The sequence below is a fragment of the Mesoplodon mirus genome (genome assembly GCF_964341445.2).
Source record: "Mesoplodon mirus genome assembly, chromosome: 5".
Taxonomy (NCBI): Eukaryota; Metazoa; Chordata; class Mammalia; order Artiodactyla; family Ziphiidae; genus Mesoplodon; species Mesoplodon mirus.
Window position 1 is genome coordinate 174,974,557 of NC_138980.1, and position 17,155 is coordinate 174,991,711.

At 43.8% G+C, this 17,155-nt stretch overlaps 1 protein-coding gene across 2 annotated transcripts in view; it reads left to right on the forward strand.

Annotated features, from left to right (window-relative positions):
- The window catches only part of CTNND2 (catenin delta 2), a gene marked incomplete at its 5' end in the record, with an annotated part of 948,683 nt that overhangs the window by 523,615 nt on the left and 407,913 nt on the right, over nucleotides 1-17,155 (forward strand). For both annotated transcript variants that reach the window (XM_082623542.1, XM_082623543.1), the window contains one exon: nucleotides 2,240-2,813. In XM_082623542.1, the coding sequence (XP_082479668.1) occupies nucleotides 2,240-2,813 (574 nt within the window). The remainder of the gene's footprint in view (nucleotides 1-2,239; nucleotides 2,814-17,155) is intronic.

Genomic DNA, 17,155 nt, shown 5'->3' on the forward strand with positions numbered 1-17,155 from the left:
ACATCCGTGGTATCTCTGCTATGAATCCTTCTTGTTCTCGTTGCTGGAGGTGCATTACTGAACAAAATCATGGAGCTTACATTTTACTTCCACTCCTACTGTTGGACTCAAAATAATTGCTTTGTGATGCTAAAGAAAAACCAGAACTGGATAGTAGTTAAAGCAGTAAATACCGTTTCGATTCAGAAATGAATTTAAGTATTGCACTAGGGGAAGAGAGACCTCAGTATAGAACTGGGCTCAATTTTGAAAACAACAAGGAAAAGGAGGAATGTTTAGCCAAGGAGTAGGTTGGGGGTCAGTGGGTGGAAAATCACTAAGAGGAAATGTCAGAGCTGGGGGGAGATTCTGGCTAAACAGACCTAACAGGATTCTTGCTGAAGGCAGGCCAGAGTGATGCAACACTGCCTGGGAGATGGTGGAGAATGAGGAACTGGAACAGGTATGGAGGGTGACCAGACACTAAGAGTGGAGTATTCTTGCTAAAACTGGACAGTGCAGAGCCATGTTGAGAAGGGAGTTCAGAGGAGCCTGACTAGAGTTTGGTCAAGGAGAGAAACTTTGTCAGTGGATTGATAAATACATACATATACACACCCACATATGCAAATATATGAAATATATACATCATATATGAATACACACACATATATATATACCCATGTATGCAAATATGTGAAATATATGCATCATATATGAATACACACATATATATACCCACGTATGCAAATATGTGAAATATATACATCATATATGAATACACACACATATATATACCCATGTATGCAAATATGTAAAATATATACATCATATATGAATAAATACACACACACACACACACACACACACCTCCCACAGAATGTCTTTCAACGGAATCTCTTCCTATCTAGGATACTCTTAATAGAGGATTTTGATATTGGTCGACTAACTCCCTCCGATCTTCACATGAACCTGACATCCAGATAAAATTTGGAACGCTGTGTGTGGGATGGAAGTTCCTGGTCTGTTATTTGCCAATTGCCGTTCCAAAGCGAGTGGAGAGGCAAAATTGAAACTCTTACTGTAGAGCATCTGTTCAGTCTCTCTCTCCCCCTTCCCTGCATCTCACCCGCGTCCTCTTCCCCACCTAATTCCCACCCCTAATTTCAGAACCTGCCCTCCCCACTTTCTCTTTTTCTGTGTACAGTCCCTACCCCCTTTTCACACCAGCCTACTCGCAAAAAACTTTTCTGCTTCTCCGGGAAAGCCTGGAAGATCCCAGAGCTCCTGCCCAGAAGTGGTTGACAATGTAGTGTTTTCATTCGAATGCAAATTTGTCTCTGGACCAGATTCAAGGAAAGTGCTTTCCCCTCCAACTGTCTCTCCAGCTCCACCCCAGCCCTTGTTGTCTTTTGTGTTCTTGAAAATAGACGAGAGGCAACTGGCTTTCAATTTGAAGACACAGCTGCAGGGGGCTCTTAAAAGCGAGCTGGAGAGAGAGAGAGATGCTGAAAGATTTGGAGCCCAGAGTTAAAATCTAGAAAAGGGAGGCTTTTTTAGTCTTTTCATTTACAATTGCTCTGCTTCCTCTGGAAATGCTTTTTCTTTTAAAGCCTGAAATCCCAAGCATATTTATTCCGACTTCATATTTTCCCCTCCTTTTAACTTATCCACAAAGAAGAACCAACGGGAAAATGGCAACAGAATAAACTCCACGAAGTATGCTTATTTCTTACGTTCTCCAGATAAGTAGGCAACTTGGCCAATTTCAGAGGTAGAAACTGTATCCAATGAAATGCCCGTGCGAGTGGGGGGCGAGGGGCGGGGGAGGAAAGGCTGGACGCCTGAATTTCTCGTTAAAACTAACAGATCGGGATTGCCTGCAAGTAGATCCCGATGGCCCCGCTGGCCGGCCTTTTCAAAGCGTTCGGGGACTATTGCGATGCCTCTGCTCTTCCAGAAACCTCTGAGATTTGTGAGCAGCATACGTGTCCCACTTGTCAGACGGGATCCCCATCCCCTGGTCAGCCGCCCTTTGCTCTCCGGTTTTTGTTTGTTTGTTTTTCCTTTCGGTCGGACAGGAGCCGCTCCCGAGCGGCCGGAGGGGCGCGTGCGTCTCCAACCCCCGCGCGGTTCTGCTTCTCGGGGGCCCCGGCGCGCCCGCGCCGCCCGGGGTCGCCGGGGCCGGGCGGCGCGCGCGGGGGGTTCCCTCTGCTTGCCGCTGGCTAAGAGCGCGTGTTCTCTGCTCTCCCGCGCACAGGGCACCACGAGCCGCGCGGGGCACCTGGCGGGGCCCGAGCCCGCGCCGCCGCCGCCGCCGCCGCCGCTGCGGGAGCCGTTCGCGCCCAGCCTGGGCAGCGCCTTCCACCTGCCCGACGCGCCGCCCGCCGCCGCCGCCGCCGCCGCCGCGCTCTACTACTCGAGCTCCACGCTGCCCGCGCCCCCGCGCGGGGGCTCCCCGCTGGCCGCGCCCCAGGGCGGCTCGCCCACCAAGCTGCAGCGCGGAGGCTCGGCCCCCGAGGGCGCCTCCTACGCCGCGCCGCGCGGCTCCTCGCCCAAGCAGTCGCCCAGCCGCCTGGCCAAGTCCTACAGCACCAGCTCGCCCATCAACATCGTCGTGTCCTCGGCCGGCCTGTCCCCGATCCGCGTGACCTCGCCCCCCACCGTGCAGTCCACCCTCTCCTCCTCGCCCATCCACCAGCTGAGCTCCACCATCGGCACGTACGCCACCCTGTCGCCCACCAAGCGTCTGGTCCACGCGTCTGAGCCGTACGGCAAGCACACGCAGGAGCTGTATGCCACGGCCACCCTCCAGAGGCCGGGCAGCCTGGCAGGTAAAAGGCTCGCCGCCCGCCTCCCGCGGCTCGGCCCCGGGGGCGCCTGGGCGCGTGCTGGGGCCCCGGGCAGGAGGCAGGCAGGCAGGCGGCTGGGCTGGAGCCGACTCAGGCTGGGCGTGTCCGTGGGCAGGTGTTGAGCATCCGCTGAAGGAAAGGAAGGCCAGGGTGTCCCTAGGTAGGCTGTGGTAGCATCTAAACTCAAAGCTATCGGTTGCTTCTGTATGGAAGTAATGCAGTCTCTCAAACTCTTAGCGTTCTCTCACTCTCTCTGTCTCTGTGTGTGTGTGTCTCTCTCCCTCTCCCTCTGTCCCCCTCTCCCCTTCTCCCTCTCCCTCTCTCTCCCTCCCACCCCCTGCCAATCTGAAGACGAAGATATCCATCCTTAAAGTCGAGTTTAATAAAGAATCACATAGACCTGTTGATCGTATCCAGAAAAAGAGTGCAGAGAATAAAAATAACACTGTTTCTCTGATCACCCAGGTAGTTATCTACATTCAGTTGTAGAAAAAAGTAAGGAGTTTTCCCAAAGCAGACATTCACCTTACAAAGATTTCAATAGTAGTGAAAAAGTAACCCATGATTAATTGCCTTGAATTTTTACTACTTTGTGATGGCTTGAATTTATTATATTTTGGCTAAGTTTAGTCACTGGGAAAAGGAAAGGACGCTCCCATACCTGTCATTGAAATTACATAGATTCCAGCAATGGGGAAAAAGTAACCAGTGATGAAGTCGCTTGAGTTTGTTGCCTGCTTATTAAAGGAACAGGGGAGCTGGGCTGGACTGGGGTTTGGAGATGAAGCCTGCTTTTCTCTGCCAGTTCAGAGGAGGTGACATTTCTGTGGTTGTTATGCCCATCAAAGACCAGGCTGAACGGGCGATTGTCTGCTGGTAGCACCATATGTTCAGCTAAAACGAGACACTATGATTGAACGACTAAAGTTTTGTCTCCTAAAACATCTGACAACTAACCCGGATTTATTGTCTATTTTTTTTTCCTCTTTTGAAAGTATTTGGTAATTGTGTCACTCTAGTAGCATGCTGCACTCATATGTTTCCCTTCTTGACATAAATGGATGACTGTGAAGCTAAATAAGATTAAAAAAAAGGAACTTGGAAGCATGCGAGAGGCATGTCCAAGTAATTGCTGGTGTGGACTGGCCTGGCGTAGCAGGACGCGGGCTGCGATTCCGCTGCCCCCCAAATCTGCTAAGAATGCTTATTCTCTCACTCACTCCTTCTCTCTTTGTAATAGAATTTTGGAAGTGACACTCACTGATGCCAATCTAGTGCCAGTATCCAAATACCTATTATGTAGGGACTCAGGAGTGGCCATCTAGTTGGAAGACAGGACTAGGTACCTGTATGGAATCTTCTTTTATCTAAGTTTGGAAACTTTGTTTTAGAAGTGTGTAAAATAAGTTACTAGATCGTGGCAAGGAGTGGGGACCTGGGGGAGCTTGTGGGAGACTCAAGCCCCAGGACCCCCTTCCCAGCCACCAGAGAGAGGAGGCAGCTCAGCACCAGAGAGGCCCAGGTGACTTGCTAAAGGCCATTTCATCCCCTGCACAGACCTGGGGAAAGAAACCAGAAGTCTTAGCTTGCAGCTATTTATCCCAGTGATCATACTTGCTAAACTTGGGCATGTTCCACTCTATCACTTTAGTAAAAATAGGGAGTGTGGGTCTGGTGGCGGGGGGATGTGAATCGGGGGGGAGAGCCTGACAGCTCCTTATGTCACTGAATGCAGGAAGAGGCTTTAAAAGTAAATGTGTCATGAAGATCGCTTATACTCTAATATCTGGAGTGAATGTTTCTGAGGATATGATGTGCACGCGCGCGCGTGTGCGTGTGTGTGTGTATGTGTGTGTGTGTGTGTGTGTGTGTGTGTGTGTGGGTAGGAAGGCTTTGGCCAGAATTAAGAGCACTTCAGTTGTTCAACACAATCCCATGCGCCTTCACTTCCCTCTTCATTTCCATCCATTCCTCAAATTCTCTGACGTGATTTCATTTTTGCTCCCTGGTGGGAAAAAAATTCATTGTGCCATTGAAGATTCTTGATTTATGAGCTACAACGAGCACTTTTCATGTTTGAATTACTTTGTTTCAAATGCATACTTTTAAATATTCATTTAAAGGTTTTTTTCATGGAAATCACTGCTGGTGGGTTTTTGAGTTCCAAATTATTCTATAACTCTGCATAAATACTTGGGTTGCATAAGATCCTTGGCCCTATTTAGCATTTAGCAAACTATGGCCCAGGAAAGGTGTGGGGACGGATTCTAACCTTTGTGAGAGATCAGGAATCTTGGAGCTTTTGGCCTCCATACCTAAATCTGTATGCTTGGTACCATTCCAGGCATCGTAAAGTTTGGAGCCACCTGGTTTGCTCGCTGAAAGCACAAAGTCAAGACTGAAAAAGAGCTTTTGCGTTTTCAGGATTGTGATTTTGGAGATTTGTCACTGATAGCTAGGAAGTGTGAAAACAGGGTAGACAGTGACTTTCACTGCTGGATGCATTCATTCCTTTAATTATTTATTAAGCACCTCTTAGGTACTGGCACTGATTTCGACCCTAGGGATACAGAATTGATCAATTTCAACCAAAATCCCTGGCCTCATTCCAGCTGGAGAAAACAGAAAAGTCACAGGAATTTTTAGCAGAGTGGCCAGGGAAAGCTCCACTTAGATGGTAACTTTTGAGTCAATTATGAAAGCAGTGAGGGTGCTGGCCATGTTAATATCCAGTGGAATGGTGTTCTGACCAGAAGGAACAGCAGTTTCAAAGGCTGGTAAATGGAGGTAGGTGTGTCTGATGTGATTGCAGAAGAGCAAGAAGACCAGTGAGGGCGCATCAGAGAGAAAGAGGGCAAAGAAATGACACAAGGTCAGCAAAGTGACTAACAACGTGGGGCTGGAAGGCCTCATATCGTCAGTCTTGATGAAGATTTCAGGATGCTGGCTGTACCCCTCCCCGGGAGCTGTTGAGGATTTGCGCAGAGGAGTGACACAATGTGGCTTAGTCTATAACAGAATACACTGTAGGGGATCAAGGGCAAGAGCAAGAGTACATGTTGGGAGGTAATTACGGTAATGTAAGCAAGAGGCAGTGATGGCTTGGGCCAGCATGGTAGCATTGGAGGTTATGAAAAGTAGTGTAATCTCAGATATGTATATATGGTAGAGCTGACCAGATTGTCTCATGGACTGGGTGATGACAGTAAGTGAAAGAGGACTCAAGGATGCCACCGACTCAACAACCAGTAGAATGGAGTCACCATTGACTGAGATGAGGCAGGATACAGAGGGATCTGGTTGGTTTGGGGGCAGTGCTGGTATATATTAAGATCATGGATTTGGACATGTGATGTCTGTCTAACAAAAGGAACATGTGAAGTAGACTGTTGGATACACAAGTTGGAGTTCAGGGGAGAAGCCCAGGCTGGAGATAAAAATTAGGGAGTCATCAACAAGTAGATGGTACTTGAAACCATGAGTTTTAGAAGATACTACATAGGAAGTAAGTTTAGAGGGAAGAGGTCCAAGGACTGAGCCCAGATGCCTCCCACAAATGTAGAGGTCTAGGAGCTGAGCGGGAACCCAAACAAAAGATAAGCCAGAAGTGTAGGTCAGTGTCAATTCTTAGAAGCCAATAGAATAGCATGTCTCATGTAGTTTCTAACAAAAACTTAATGAGGTAGGTGTGATTCTTACCCCCATTCTGCAGATTTGAAAACTGAGGCTTATTATCAATTATAAGTCCCTTGCCCAAAGTTATCGATACTTTGGCTGGAAATGACAGGGATGCGATGTGAACCTAGGTCACTTTGAATCCAGCATCTCTATACTCTTCAGTACACATGATACATGGATAGAGGTAGTGTATTTTGTGTTATTGAAGAAAAACACCAAAGATGTAGAAATACAGTATAAGTTTTCAACTTCTTTAAATGACCAGAGATCTTCTAGAAGCAAAAATATCTCAAAAATTTGTCAACATCCTGTTGAATATGACTAGCAGCACCAATTTTTGTTCAATTTCATAAAGCAGATAACATAATCCTTTCATTTTCCGGTTTAGAGCAAAATTAATCCTGTTAAAAATAGAAATCTGAGTTGTAAATATGTATTAAAGTTAAGTCAAACATCAGAAGCTTATTTTTAGGTAAAAATGAAATGGATTAAATGAAGATTCTTAGCCAACGATTGTAATCAAAGCTGACCTAATATGGAGAGGAATTTGGTCCAGGCGTGTCTGTCTTGTAACCCTGCCAAAGGGACATCAAACTCAATGTTTAGAGGGAATCACACACTATAAATTCCACATTCCACATATTTGGAGATCTGATTCATTCTCTGATTTGTTAATACTTTCAGGTGCACCTGTTATAAAAAAGAAAAAGAAAAAAAAAGCCTAATCCTAGATAAAATCTTTGCAATCTGCACTGTCAGGTTCTCAGAGGAAACCTGAAGTCTCCTCAGGTAATGAGCGAGTTTGTTTATCCCACAGCACTTGGGATGTGGTCGGAATGCAATGTGATACCTGGCTGCCTCAGCCCCTTTAAATTGCATTTCCTGAAGGCGATCTCTCCCTGCCTGTGAACAAATGCTTGAACAACTCTTGTGAACCTTCTGGCTCACCCCCAAGTAAACAAAGAAAATAAAAAATCCCAGTTTAGATTTACTAATTAGAATGTGATCAGCCTGTGATATCAGTCAACACTTTCATCTTCTTTCCAAGGTGGTTACAGCCGGCTGTCTAGAACTTCCAGGGGTTCTTTGGAACTGGACCTCACTGGGGACCCTTCCCCAACTGCAGAAGCTCCGGTGCTTTCCCTGCTGGACACGCCTCTCAGCCCCTTCCCCCTCCTCAGAAGCTCATGCTCTCAGAGCCCTGGCCCTGCCCAGGCATCTCCTTCTGGCTCAGAAAGTAAAATAGATCTCTCTCTTGCACTGTGCACTCAGTCATCCTGCACCCCAATGCACTTGGGGTGTATGGGCCAATTCCCACTCATTGACTGTCTCCAGCTTCCACCAATAAAGTGATTATTCAGCCAGCCATTTACCCTCTACAACTCTGGGATCCCATTTCACAGCAGGGAACCCACATCTGAGTGGAAGCCCGCTCTCTCCAGGCTTTCTCTCCAGAGAGAGCAGGTACTAAAATCTCTTCAGCAAACCTCCTCTGTACTTGCTGACCCCTGTCTAACAGCCTCCATGTGCCTGGGGGCCCGGGACTCCCAGACATTCCTTTTAAAGTCACTCTGTGCAGCATCTGATTGCAACTTACATAGTATCTGATTGCTGTCCAATTGCTGTCCATCCAGGTCAGACAGCAGCAGGCAGCGTGTCATTTTAATATCCCGTTTCTGTGAGTTAATAGCTGGATCTGGAACTAAGTGTTTGGGATGCTAGGGACCTTAAAGGCTTTCCTGATGCCCTTCTTTTTTGTTTATTCACAGAAATTAATATCTTCCCTTCTCTCCCTACCACATGGCGACCTTGCTAGTTAAAATGGGGTAAACAGGTCTTTTTTGTTCTTTTGTAAGAGAGTGGCATCTTTATGTAGACTTCTGTGCTAGCCTTTCCAAAGTTATTGATACTTACATGATTTTGATCATGCTTTAATTTAACGGGGAACATGTAAATTTAAAAAATGACAGTGTGTCTTGGACAACAGTTAAGCTAACATGACTCTCTGCTCATTTGCCTCCCCCAGTCTCAGACCCTCTGAAAAATAGAGTACAGAATTACAACGGGGAATGCAGTCACAAAAGAGACAAGAACACAGAGACCAGCGGGTGGGTGTCACCAACAAGCAAGCCATTGAAAATGTTCTAGGAAGCAGAGTAGATAGGAGTGATAAGCAATGAAAATGTAGAAGTTTCTCTCAAGAATCTGCTATGTCAGCATGGCGGAGGTGGACTAGCTGTCTCGTGTGAATGTTTGGCCAGGTTCAACCTTCAGAGTTCGGCTGGGGGGCTGAAGAGAAGTGAGACTCAAGGTGGAGGGGTTCATTGAAAACCAGAGCTTGAGACAGTGGCTCCCTCCTCCCATTGCATCCCCTCCCTCCTACGAAGATGGCGACCCTGTGGCCAGTGTTTACTCCAAGGAGACCAGGTGTGATCTCTTAAAAAAACTGAACAAACTGCCTGAGAAAGTGAGACTTCACTTATAGCTATTAGTGGCCTAGATAAAGTTCATTGCATACAGGCTTGTGGGGTGATGGGCTGGCAGGGGGCTGAGAGCTGCCACCCACATTCTCATTCTGCAGGAAGGCTGCCAGCCCATATGCCCACCCTCCTCATCATAAATTCTAATACAGGGATGCACAGTGGAAAACATTTCTGTTGATGTCATAGCAGAAGATGCTGCCTCTGGGTTTCTCCTTCTCAAATGTGAGAAATTAGCAAGGATTACTGAGGAATTTGGGTGAATTAGTGGCATTGAAAAAAAAAACAGAAAAATGAACTGCCTCTCAGAAGAAACAGAGATGATTTACAGAAAAGGGGGAGATTAAAAGAAACAAGATAAAACTTTAGATTCAGTACTGAGAAAGATTTAAGAAGATCTTGTATTTATTAAGTAAGAACTGTGTTGATATGTGAAAGGATCAAAGAACAAGAAAATCTCTTTAGGCTGTAAAATATATAACTACCCACATTAAAAATTTGATAGAATGAGTGGGAAATAGTCAAGGAAATCACTGGGAAGGGAGAACATAAAGGGAAAGAGACAGAAAATGAGAATAATGCAGCAAGAGCCATGAAGGACAATTCTGGGAGATTTGACTATTACTACAGCCCCAGAAAGAAAATGGAGAGAAGCAAATTATCGATGAAGTAATGCAGAACAATTCCTCAGAGCTGGGGGACCTGTGTCTTCATAGGAAATACCCTACGCTTGGAATAGAAAATATTTTATCTTCTACATCATGAAATTTCACAGCACCGACATAAAATAGACCCTGAAACCTAGGGAGAGGAATAAAACAGATGCCACCTGACTTGCTCTAGTGATACGGGAGGAAAAAGAACACTCAGGTGTTGCTCTCAAAGTTCTGAGGGAAAATAAGTTTCAACCTAAAATCTATACATGGCCAAATTATCCATCATCTATAAGAAGAGTACCAAATATTTTCAGACTTGCAAGTACTTATGAAATCTCTCTCTTAGGCACCCTTTCCTAGAAAGTTACCACAATTGGAGGATGTATTCTAGCTAAATAAGGGCATAAAACAAGAGGAAAACATGGTACCCAGGGAAGCAATGTCTACTGACCAGAAGGACGATGAAGAGAAATCCCTGGGGAGTGGAAAGGTGAGACTCAACACATGAATGTTGACAGTCAGGAATGGAATGTTGGGTAAATTCCAAAGGAGTCTGAGGCATTTTAATATTGATGACAGAGCAAGTAGAAGCATGAGTAAGAGTAGTGAATTTACTTGCAATTGTAGAAGAAATCATTGCATTCTGTTGAGTTACACAAATACAGGATGCAGTGATTAACAGCATGGATTGAGGGGCTAGACAGACATGGGTGCATATCTTGGATCCATTACCAGCTCCATGACCTTGGGTAGTTGGGTTTGGTTCAACAAGTCTTTACTGAGCACCTGTTTGTGCCAGCCACTCTTCTAGGTGCTGGACACACACATGTGAACAACAGAGGCCAAAGCCCCTGTCCTCTTAGAGGTAATGGTCTGATGCTGATAGGATATTAGATGGTGAGAAGAGCCAGGTGGAGAAAGACTAAGAGAATTAGAGATGTTCTAGGGCAGGGTGGCCAAGCTCTCCACGATAAGGTGTCCACTGAGCAAACACCTGAAGCCAGGAGCCATTGCAGATGGACCTGGGGAAGGATGTACCAGGGAGAGGGAATAGCCAGTGTGAGGGTCCTGAGGTGAAATCATGCTTAGCCTGTTTGGGGAACAAAATGGGGCTTCTCTGAGATTGTTTGCATATCCTATTGTGGGGATAACAATACTGCAGCAATTATACAGAGTCATTACAAAGATCATATGAGATTGAGATCATGCCTATCAGTTGTTTATTAGCATGTCTGCACGTTAAAAGGGCCCAATAAATAACTATTGTTACTATGGAGAATCATGATATCAGCCCGGCTCTACTGGGCATTCACAAATACATACAATGAAAGTCATGACTCCGGGGGTCTCCCTTGACTGGAAGGGAGTAGGAGTGACATCAGTTCAGAAGTATCTTGTGATACCAAGAGCTGTGAGAGAGGACCAAAGGCTGGGGGCATCCGTGGAGAGAGAGGCACGTCCAGGTAGGAGGATCAGGAACAGGCTCTTGAAGAAGGCAGCATTTGAGGGGGAGCTTAACGCAGTGCAACTGGACAGGTTCAGTCAAGTAAGAGAACGAGGTATAGCTAGGGAGGGATGGGCTACATATCGGTTATGGGTAAGTTTCCAATCGTGCCCTGAGTCCATGCAGGTTTAAGGTAGAGCTTGGGGCAGGTACCGGTGATGTACGTGAGGTCAAAGCCACACGTGGTCTGAGGTCTGCTCTCCTGAGCTTGGCTCTAAGGAGGTCTGACCACATTCAGGAAGCATGGGGGAGCTAGGGATGTTTTTTTCTGAATAGAGACTTTTATCCCACTTTTTTTTTTAAATAAGGGTCCATGAGATATTTTTGAAAGAATAATTTCACCAGAACACCTTGTAAGCTTCTTTTCACTTGGGATTAGGATCCCAGGAATATGGGAATGACTATTTGAGATGATGGACATGGAGGCAAGATGAGGGTGTGAGGGGTTTGAAGAGGAACGGATTAAAATAAGGACCTGATGCTGCTAGGTGAGGCCAAAAATGGATGGATGGATGGATGGATGGATGGATGGATGGATGGGTGGGTGGATGGATGGTTAGATGGATGATGGATAGATAGATAGATAGATAGATAGATAAGGACCCGATGCTGCGCGGTGAGGCCAAAAATGGATGGATGGATAGATTGATAGAAAGAAAGATAGAGAGAGAGAGAGAGAGAGAGAGATAAAAATAAGGACCTACTGTAGAGCACAGGGAACTCTTCTTAATACTCTGTAATGACCTATATGGGAAAAGAATCTAAAAAAGAATGGATGTATGTATATGTATAACTGATTCACTTTGCTGTACAGCAGAAACTAACACAACATTGTAAATCAACTCTACTCCAATAAAACTTTAAAGAAAAACAAACAAACAAACAAACAAAAAAGGGACAAGTTCTCCAGCCCCAGAAATGAGCCAACTCTCAAGATAATCCCCTTTTCCCTCATTGAGAAACAGGCCAGGTAATGTTCAGCCAGATGTTTCTCTGGTCCTGAAGTCTAGAAACCCGTCCTATTTCTTCAGAGCTGCAGATCACATGGACAGCTAGTAGAAATAGGAGTCTGCTGGCAAAATGCTTTTAGGTATAATGTCGAATCAGAGAAGGAAGTGATAGGATGGGAAGAAAGAGACACGCAGACACACGCAGTCCTGCCTTGGTTGGTCACCTGGACTGTGGCTTTCTAGGGGGTCTCCAGCGCCCAACAATGGAAAGCCTAGCTTGTATCTGACCCCATGATGTGAGTTTCTTCCACTCTTCAGACTCCATGCCTCTGAACTTAGGGCCAATGGGACATCGATGGTAAAATATGCCTTGGTTCCTCGGCAGTGCTTACACATTTTAGGTCACTGGTGTGGGTTAATTTGGGCAAAGGGGTATCTGTGGTAGCCACTCACTTTAAGTATCAATGATCCTAGTTAACCAATATCTCTGCCTTAATAAGTGTGAGGCTTCTTTTAAACATTTTTTTTCTTTTTATCTAAGCAAGAGGGATTATGGAGAGACCAATAGTTTTAGTAGCTGTGAAAATAACCTTCGATAATTAATAACTCAAAATCTCTCAAAATGGAGTTCATTTGCAACCAAGCCTGCATCCAAATCCCTCCCACCACAATATTTAACCAAAGTGCATTTTATACTTTTTAAAAATTTATTTTATTGAAATATAGTTGACTTACAATGTTGTGTCAATTGCATTTTGTAATTTTAAAAAATTTGTCATATATTTAGTCCATGTTATACATAATATATATGTTATGTATAATACATATTTCTGCTTATTATCTGTATTCTAAATGTATGGCAAAAATCACTATGCACACACCCATGTGTATGTATATATACATACCCATATATGTGTGTGTATATATGTACGTGGGGGGGTAGTTTTATATATGGATAAGACTTTGCAGTTGCCATGGGATAACTAAAGTGAAATACCTACAATGTCTATAGGCTAATCTCAAGCAGATCTATTGATCGATATATGTATTTTTTGTGCTGTGTATTACAAAAGCACTGACTTTGCTACAAAGGAGAAAGTATCCTGAATTTTCCTGCAATCAGAACAGGCAGAGCATTTAAATACATGGGTTTATGGGCTCCCTGAGGGCAACTGAGCCTTCTGCGTATTTCAGAACTCCTCACCATGTCTCATCTAGTAGATATTCAACAAATGTCTTCAACTAGCTATTATAAAGCTAGCTAGTTGGTGAAAGTGTTACATCCCATTGATAATTGGAAATCATCCTTAGTACAAAGCAAAGCATGAACACAAAGAGATACCAGGTTCTCCCCAAAGTGAGTGAAATATGAAAAAATTACCAACACCTAACAGAAAACCTTGGCTCAATGGGTATTAAAAATCTGAAGGGTAAAATGCCTGTCCTCTCACCTCTGAGTTTCCCAGCGCTTTGGAAAGTGGCTTCCTATGTCTTTAGGTATCACAGTATTAACAGACGCCCAGACAGCAGTCCGTGGAATGTCATAGGCTCACCTGGAGAGCTAGCAGCTGCCTGTGTGTAACTCCAGAGATGAAAGCGATCATAAAACAGACTGCTTATTCTGTGGTGTCTGTATGTGCTAAGGACCTGCCCAGGAACCTGCAGGTAGAGACTTGGCAACAAAGGAACCAAAGAAAACCATTAATGGTCTTGACCCAGTGGACTTGAGCAGCTCTTCAAATTTCTATTTGCTTGTAAATATCTTCACACATACTTGATAGCATTGATTTTTCCTGTCTGGCTTCCTGGATGGTGACTGGGCCCACGGGTGCCATGCTATTAAAGAGGGGGAGCCCGTCCTGATCTGGAATGATACCTGCCTGCATTCCTTGGTGTTTCTGGCTTCAGCCCTAGCTCTCCTTGAATGGACTGGCGACATGTGAAAGGGGTCAAAACCTCCCCTAGGAGATAAGTGCACACATATGTGCATGCGTGCGTGCACACATGTATTCATTTAGGTCATAAGCTCAGCTGGTTAGAATCAGATCATGCCACAGTCCCTTCTGTGGCTGAGTCAGTAGCTGATTGTGGTTGACACTGCCACAAGCAGACCCTTCACGTTGACAGTGTTCTAGCATATGTAGCATTTGTTCAGTGCTGGAAGAATCAATACAAATTTCTGTACTAGGAAAAGCACTGGTAACATCACTGCTGTACCATAGCAATTGGTGGTTAGTAGTAACTTCTTTGGATAACATAACAGACCAAAAAAAATGGGTGGGAGAATTAATAGGCCTCATCAATCATGCATTTATTAGGGAGTTAATGTTTTAATATAACTTGTATTCAAATAGTAATTATTCATGTGTAATTCAGTGACTAACTGGATTCTAAAACACACACATACACATACTAAAGCTTTTACCGGAAAAGAATCAAGGAAGAATTTTAGTCCTCGGAACTGTTTATTACACAGCATAATTCCTCTCCTCTCAAACTCTTTTTTTGTATGCCAAGTATTATGTTGAGTAAAGTAATAAAACTTTAATAAAAGTGTTGATATACAGAAATTATAAAATGTAAATATAGAGAATGACTAATCTTTGAAACAGCTTATTTGCCATTTTTCCCCAAAAAATTATGTTGAGAGTTAATGGTGTCTTTTGCTTCTGGAATTATCACTAACGCCGTTCCGTGGGTATTGATGAAACATAGAAAGCAGTATAAAAATGATACAGGGAGAATACATTTGAAGTTTGCATTTTATCAGCTAAATATCAAATTTTTGAAAAGGAATGTATACATCTACCTATGGTATATCTAGTACAATCTGAGTAAAAGGCCTCTGTTTAAGATGCTGAGATGCAGAACATCTTAGTTCAGATATTTTTCAAAATATTTATAGCAATTTATGAAGGAAATTGCATACCTTAGCTTACTTTTGCCTGATACAACCCTTCTCCTTATCCATACATTGAGAATTTCCTCTGTGCCCTTTGATGGGCAGAAACCACATGCACAAAAATGAAAACTGAGCTTTAGTCCCCACAGCAGTTAGTTCTTTGGAAAGCAGAATGAAGATTTCCCATCCCCCCCAGCCAAAGTCTGTCTTTGCATCTTGATATAACAAAAAAGATGGGTCAGGAGCACCTTGTCCTGGATTCTTTTCTTGGAAAGATTCTTAATTGTCCCTAGCGATTGGGTCTGGGAGCCAGACTGCAGAGGTACTGTTGGAACGTTGCACTGATGGGGTATTGAGAAGCATCTGTGGAGAGATAAAATGACACTCGTTGAGTTTTATCCACCTTGTTGATGAAGAAGAGTATCTTTGTGGATGTGAGACTATCTCCAGGGCTCCAGAAGGATGCCAAAGTTGGAAGCGTCTAGCAACCAAGGTATACACCCATAGCTAAATCAGTAAGTCCTGGCTTCTCAAAGGGTGAGCAACACCCAAATTGCCCAAGACCTTGTTAAAAATGCAGGACCTCAGGCCCTTCCCCAAACCTGTTGAGTCAGAACCTGAATTTTAATCAGGGGACTCATATGCCCGTGACATTTTGAGAAATACTGAAACACACAGCTAGTCCACTCAGAGCTACTCTCTACCTACCCTGAGATAAGAAACCAAAAACAGATGGGCGCCAAGCCACCACTGTCTATCTTGTGTGTTTCACTAGTACTAGTACCGTCTTAGACAAGTAGGTTTCCACAGGCTCTTTACTTGGAGCTATGTTTCAGTTGACACAGAACATCATCCAGTTCAGTGTGGACAGAGAACCACATGACCCTGGACTGAAAATAAAAATGGAAATCGTCCATCCTAAGAATGCAAAGATGTCAGACTCCACATTAGTCATGCTTCATTACCACTGTCTCATCACTTTGTGCATTCCTGCCTGTCACAAAAGGAATTGAACAAAAGAAGCCTATATTTCTAACAGCTTGGGAAGAAATGCTTGTGGTTAGGGAGGAAAGACAAGGGGATAAGATTACAGGGACACACTTACTGCTGCATCCTGACCAGGGATTTTGGCCTTTAAATTATTCTCACTGGAAAGTATTTGAGCCCCAGTAGATGACAGTATTCGTTTGGTAAAAGATGAGGTAAAGTGTCGTGATTACAATAAGTTGCACTGGAAACTTAATCAAGAAAATTACAGAAGCAAATGCTTCTGCATTTATTCATTGTCAGAGACTATGTGAGTGTTCAAGTTATTCGTGATAGCAGCAGAGCTGTATTACGTTGACAAAATATAGGAAAAATCTAGGATTTATGAAAAAGATGAAACAGGAGGAAATTTTTTGCTTTCCAAAACAGACTTATTATAGAATCATTTTATATCATCAGATGGCCTGTTTGTTACATTGAAATTATTAAGCTTCAATACAATTTTACCACTGAATACAAATGAATTAATAATCACCCTTCCAAACAAATATGCTCATAGCCTATAGTGTAGGAAATGTGTCCATATATTTTAACATTTATAACAATATGAGATAAGATGTCAAACTAATTCAATGAATGATGATCATTTGCAAATGAAATTTAGTGCATGGACTTGACTCAAGATATACAGGAAATATTTGAGGTCCTTTAAATACTGAAATTAATATGTGAATTGGCATAGGTGTAAGAAGTAGATTTTGTAATTTTGATTTGTGTCAAAAAGCAAAAATCAAGAATAAATCAAGTAAGTATCATGGTGAGAATTTCTTACATCTAAGGTGTAATATTTACATCTCTTGGCAATTTACTTAGAACCCATTTATGATATTAAAAAGTTAACCAAAATTATGTGACCTTTTGTATTTCTGAAAGTGCTTTTGCTGAGGTCATTTTTCTCCCAGGAGTTTAATGATAACAAATATCAAGCCAGACTTTTTAAGAAGTTCAAAGTCCACAAAATAACTAGTTCAAAGCCATAAACTCTCACAGAGGGAAGGCATTCTGCCTACACAGGCCATGCTGCTTGGCCACGTCGCCTAGTGATGCCAACGTATCTGCAGGGAACATACCCTGAAATCAGAGCATTCAGCAAGGAAGAGGTGCAGT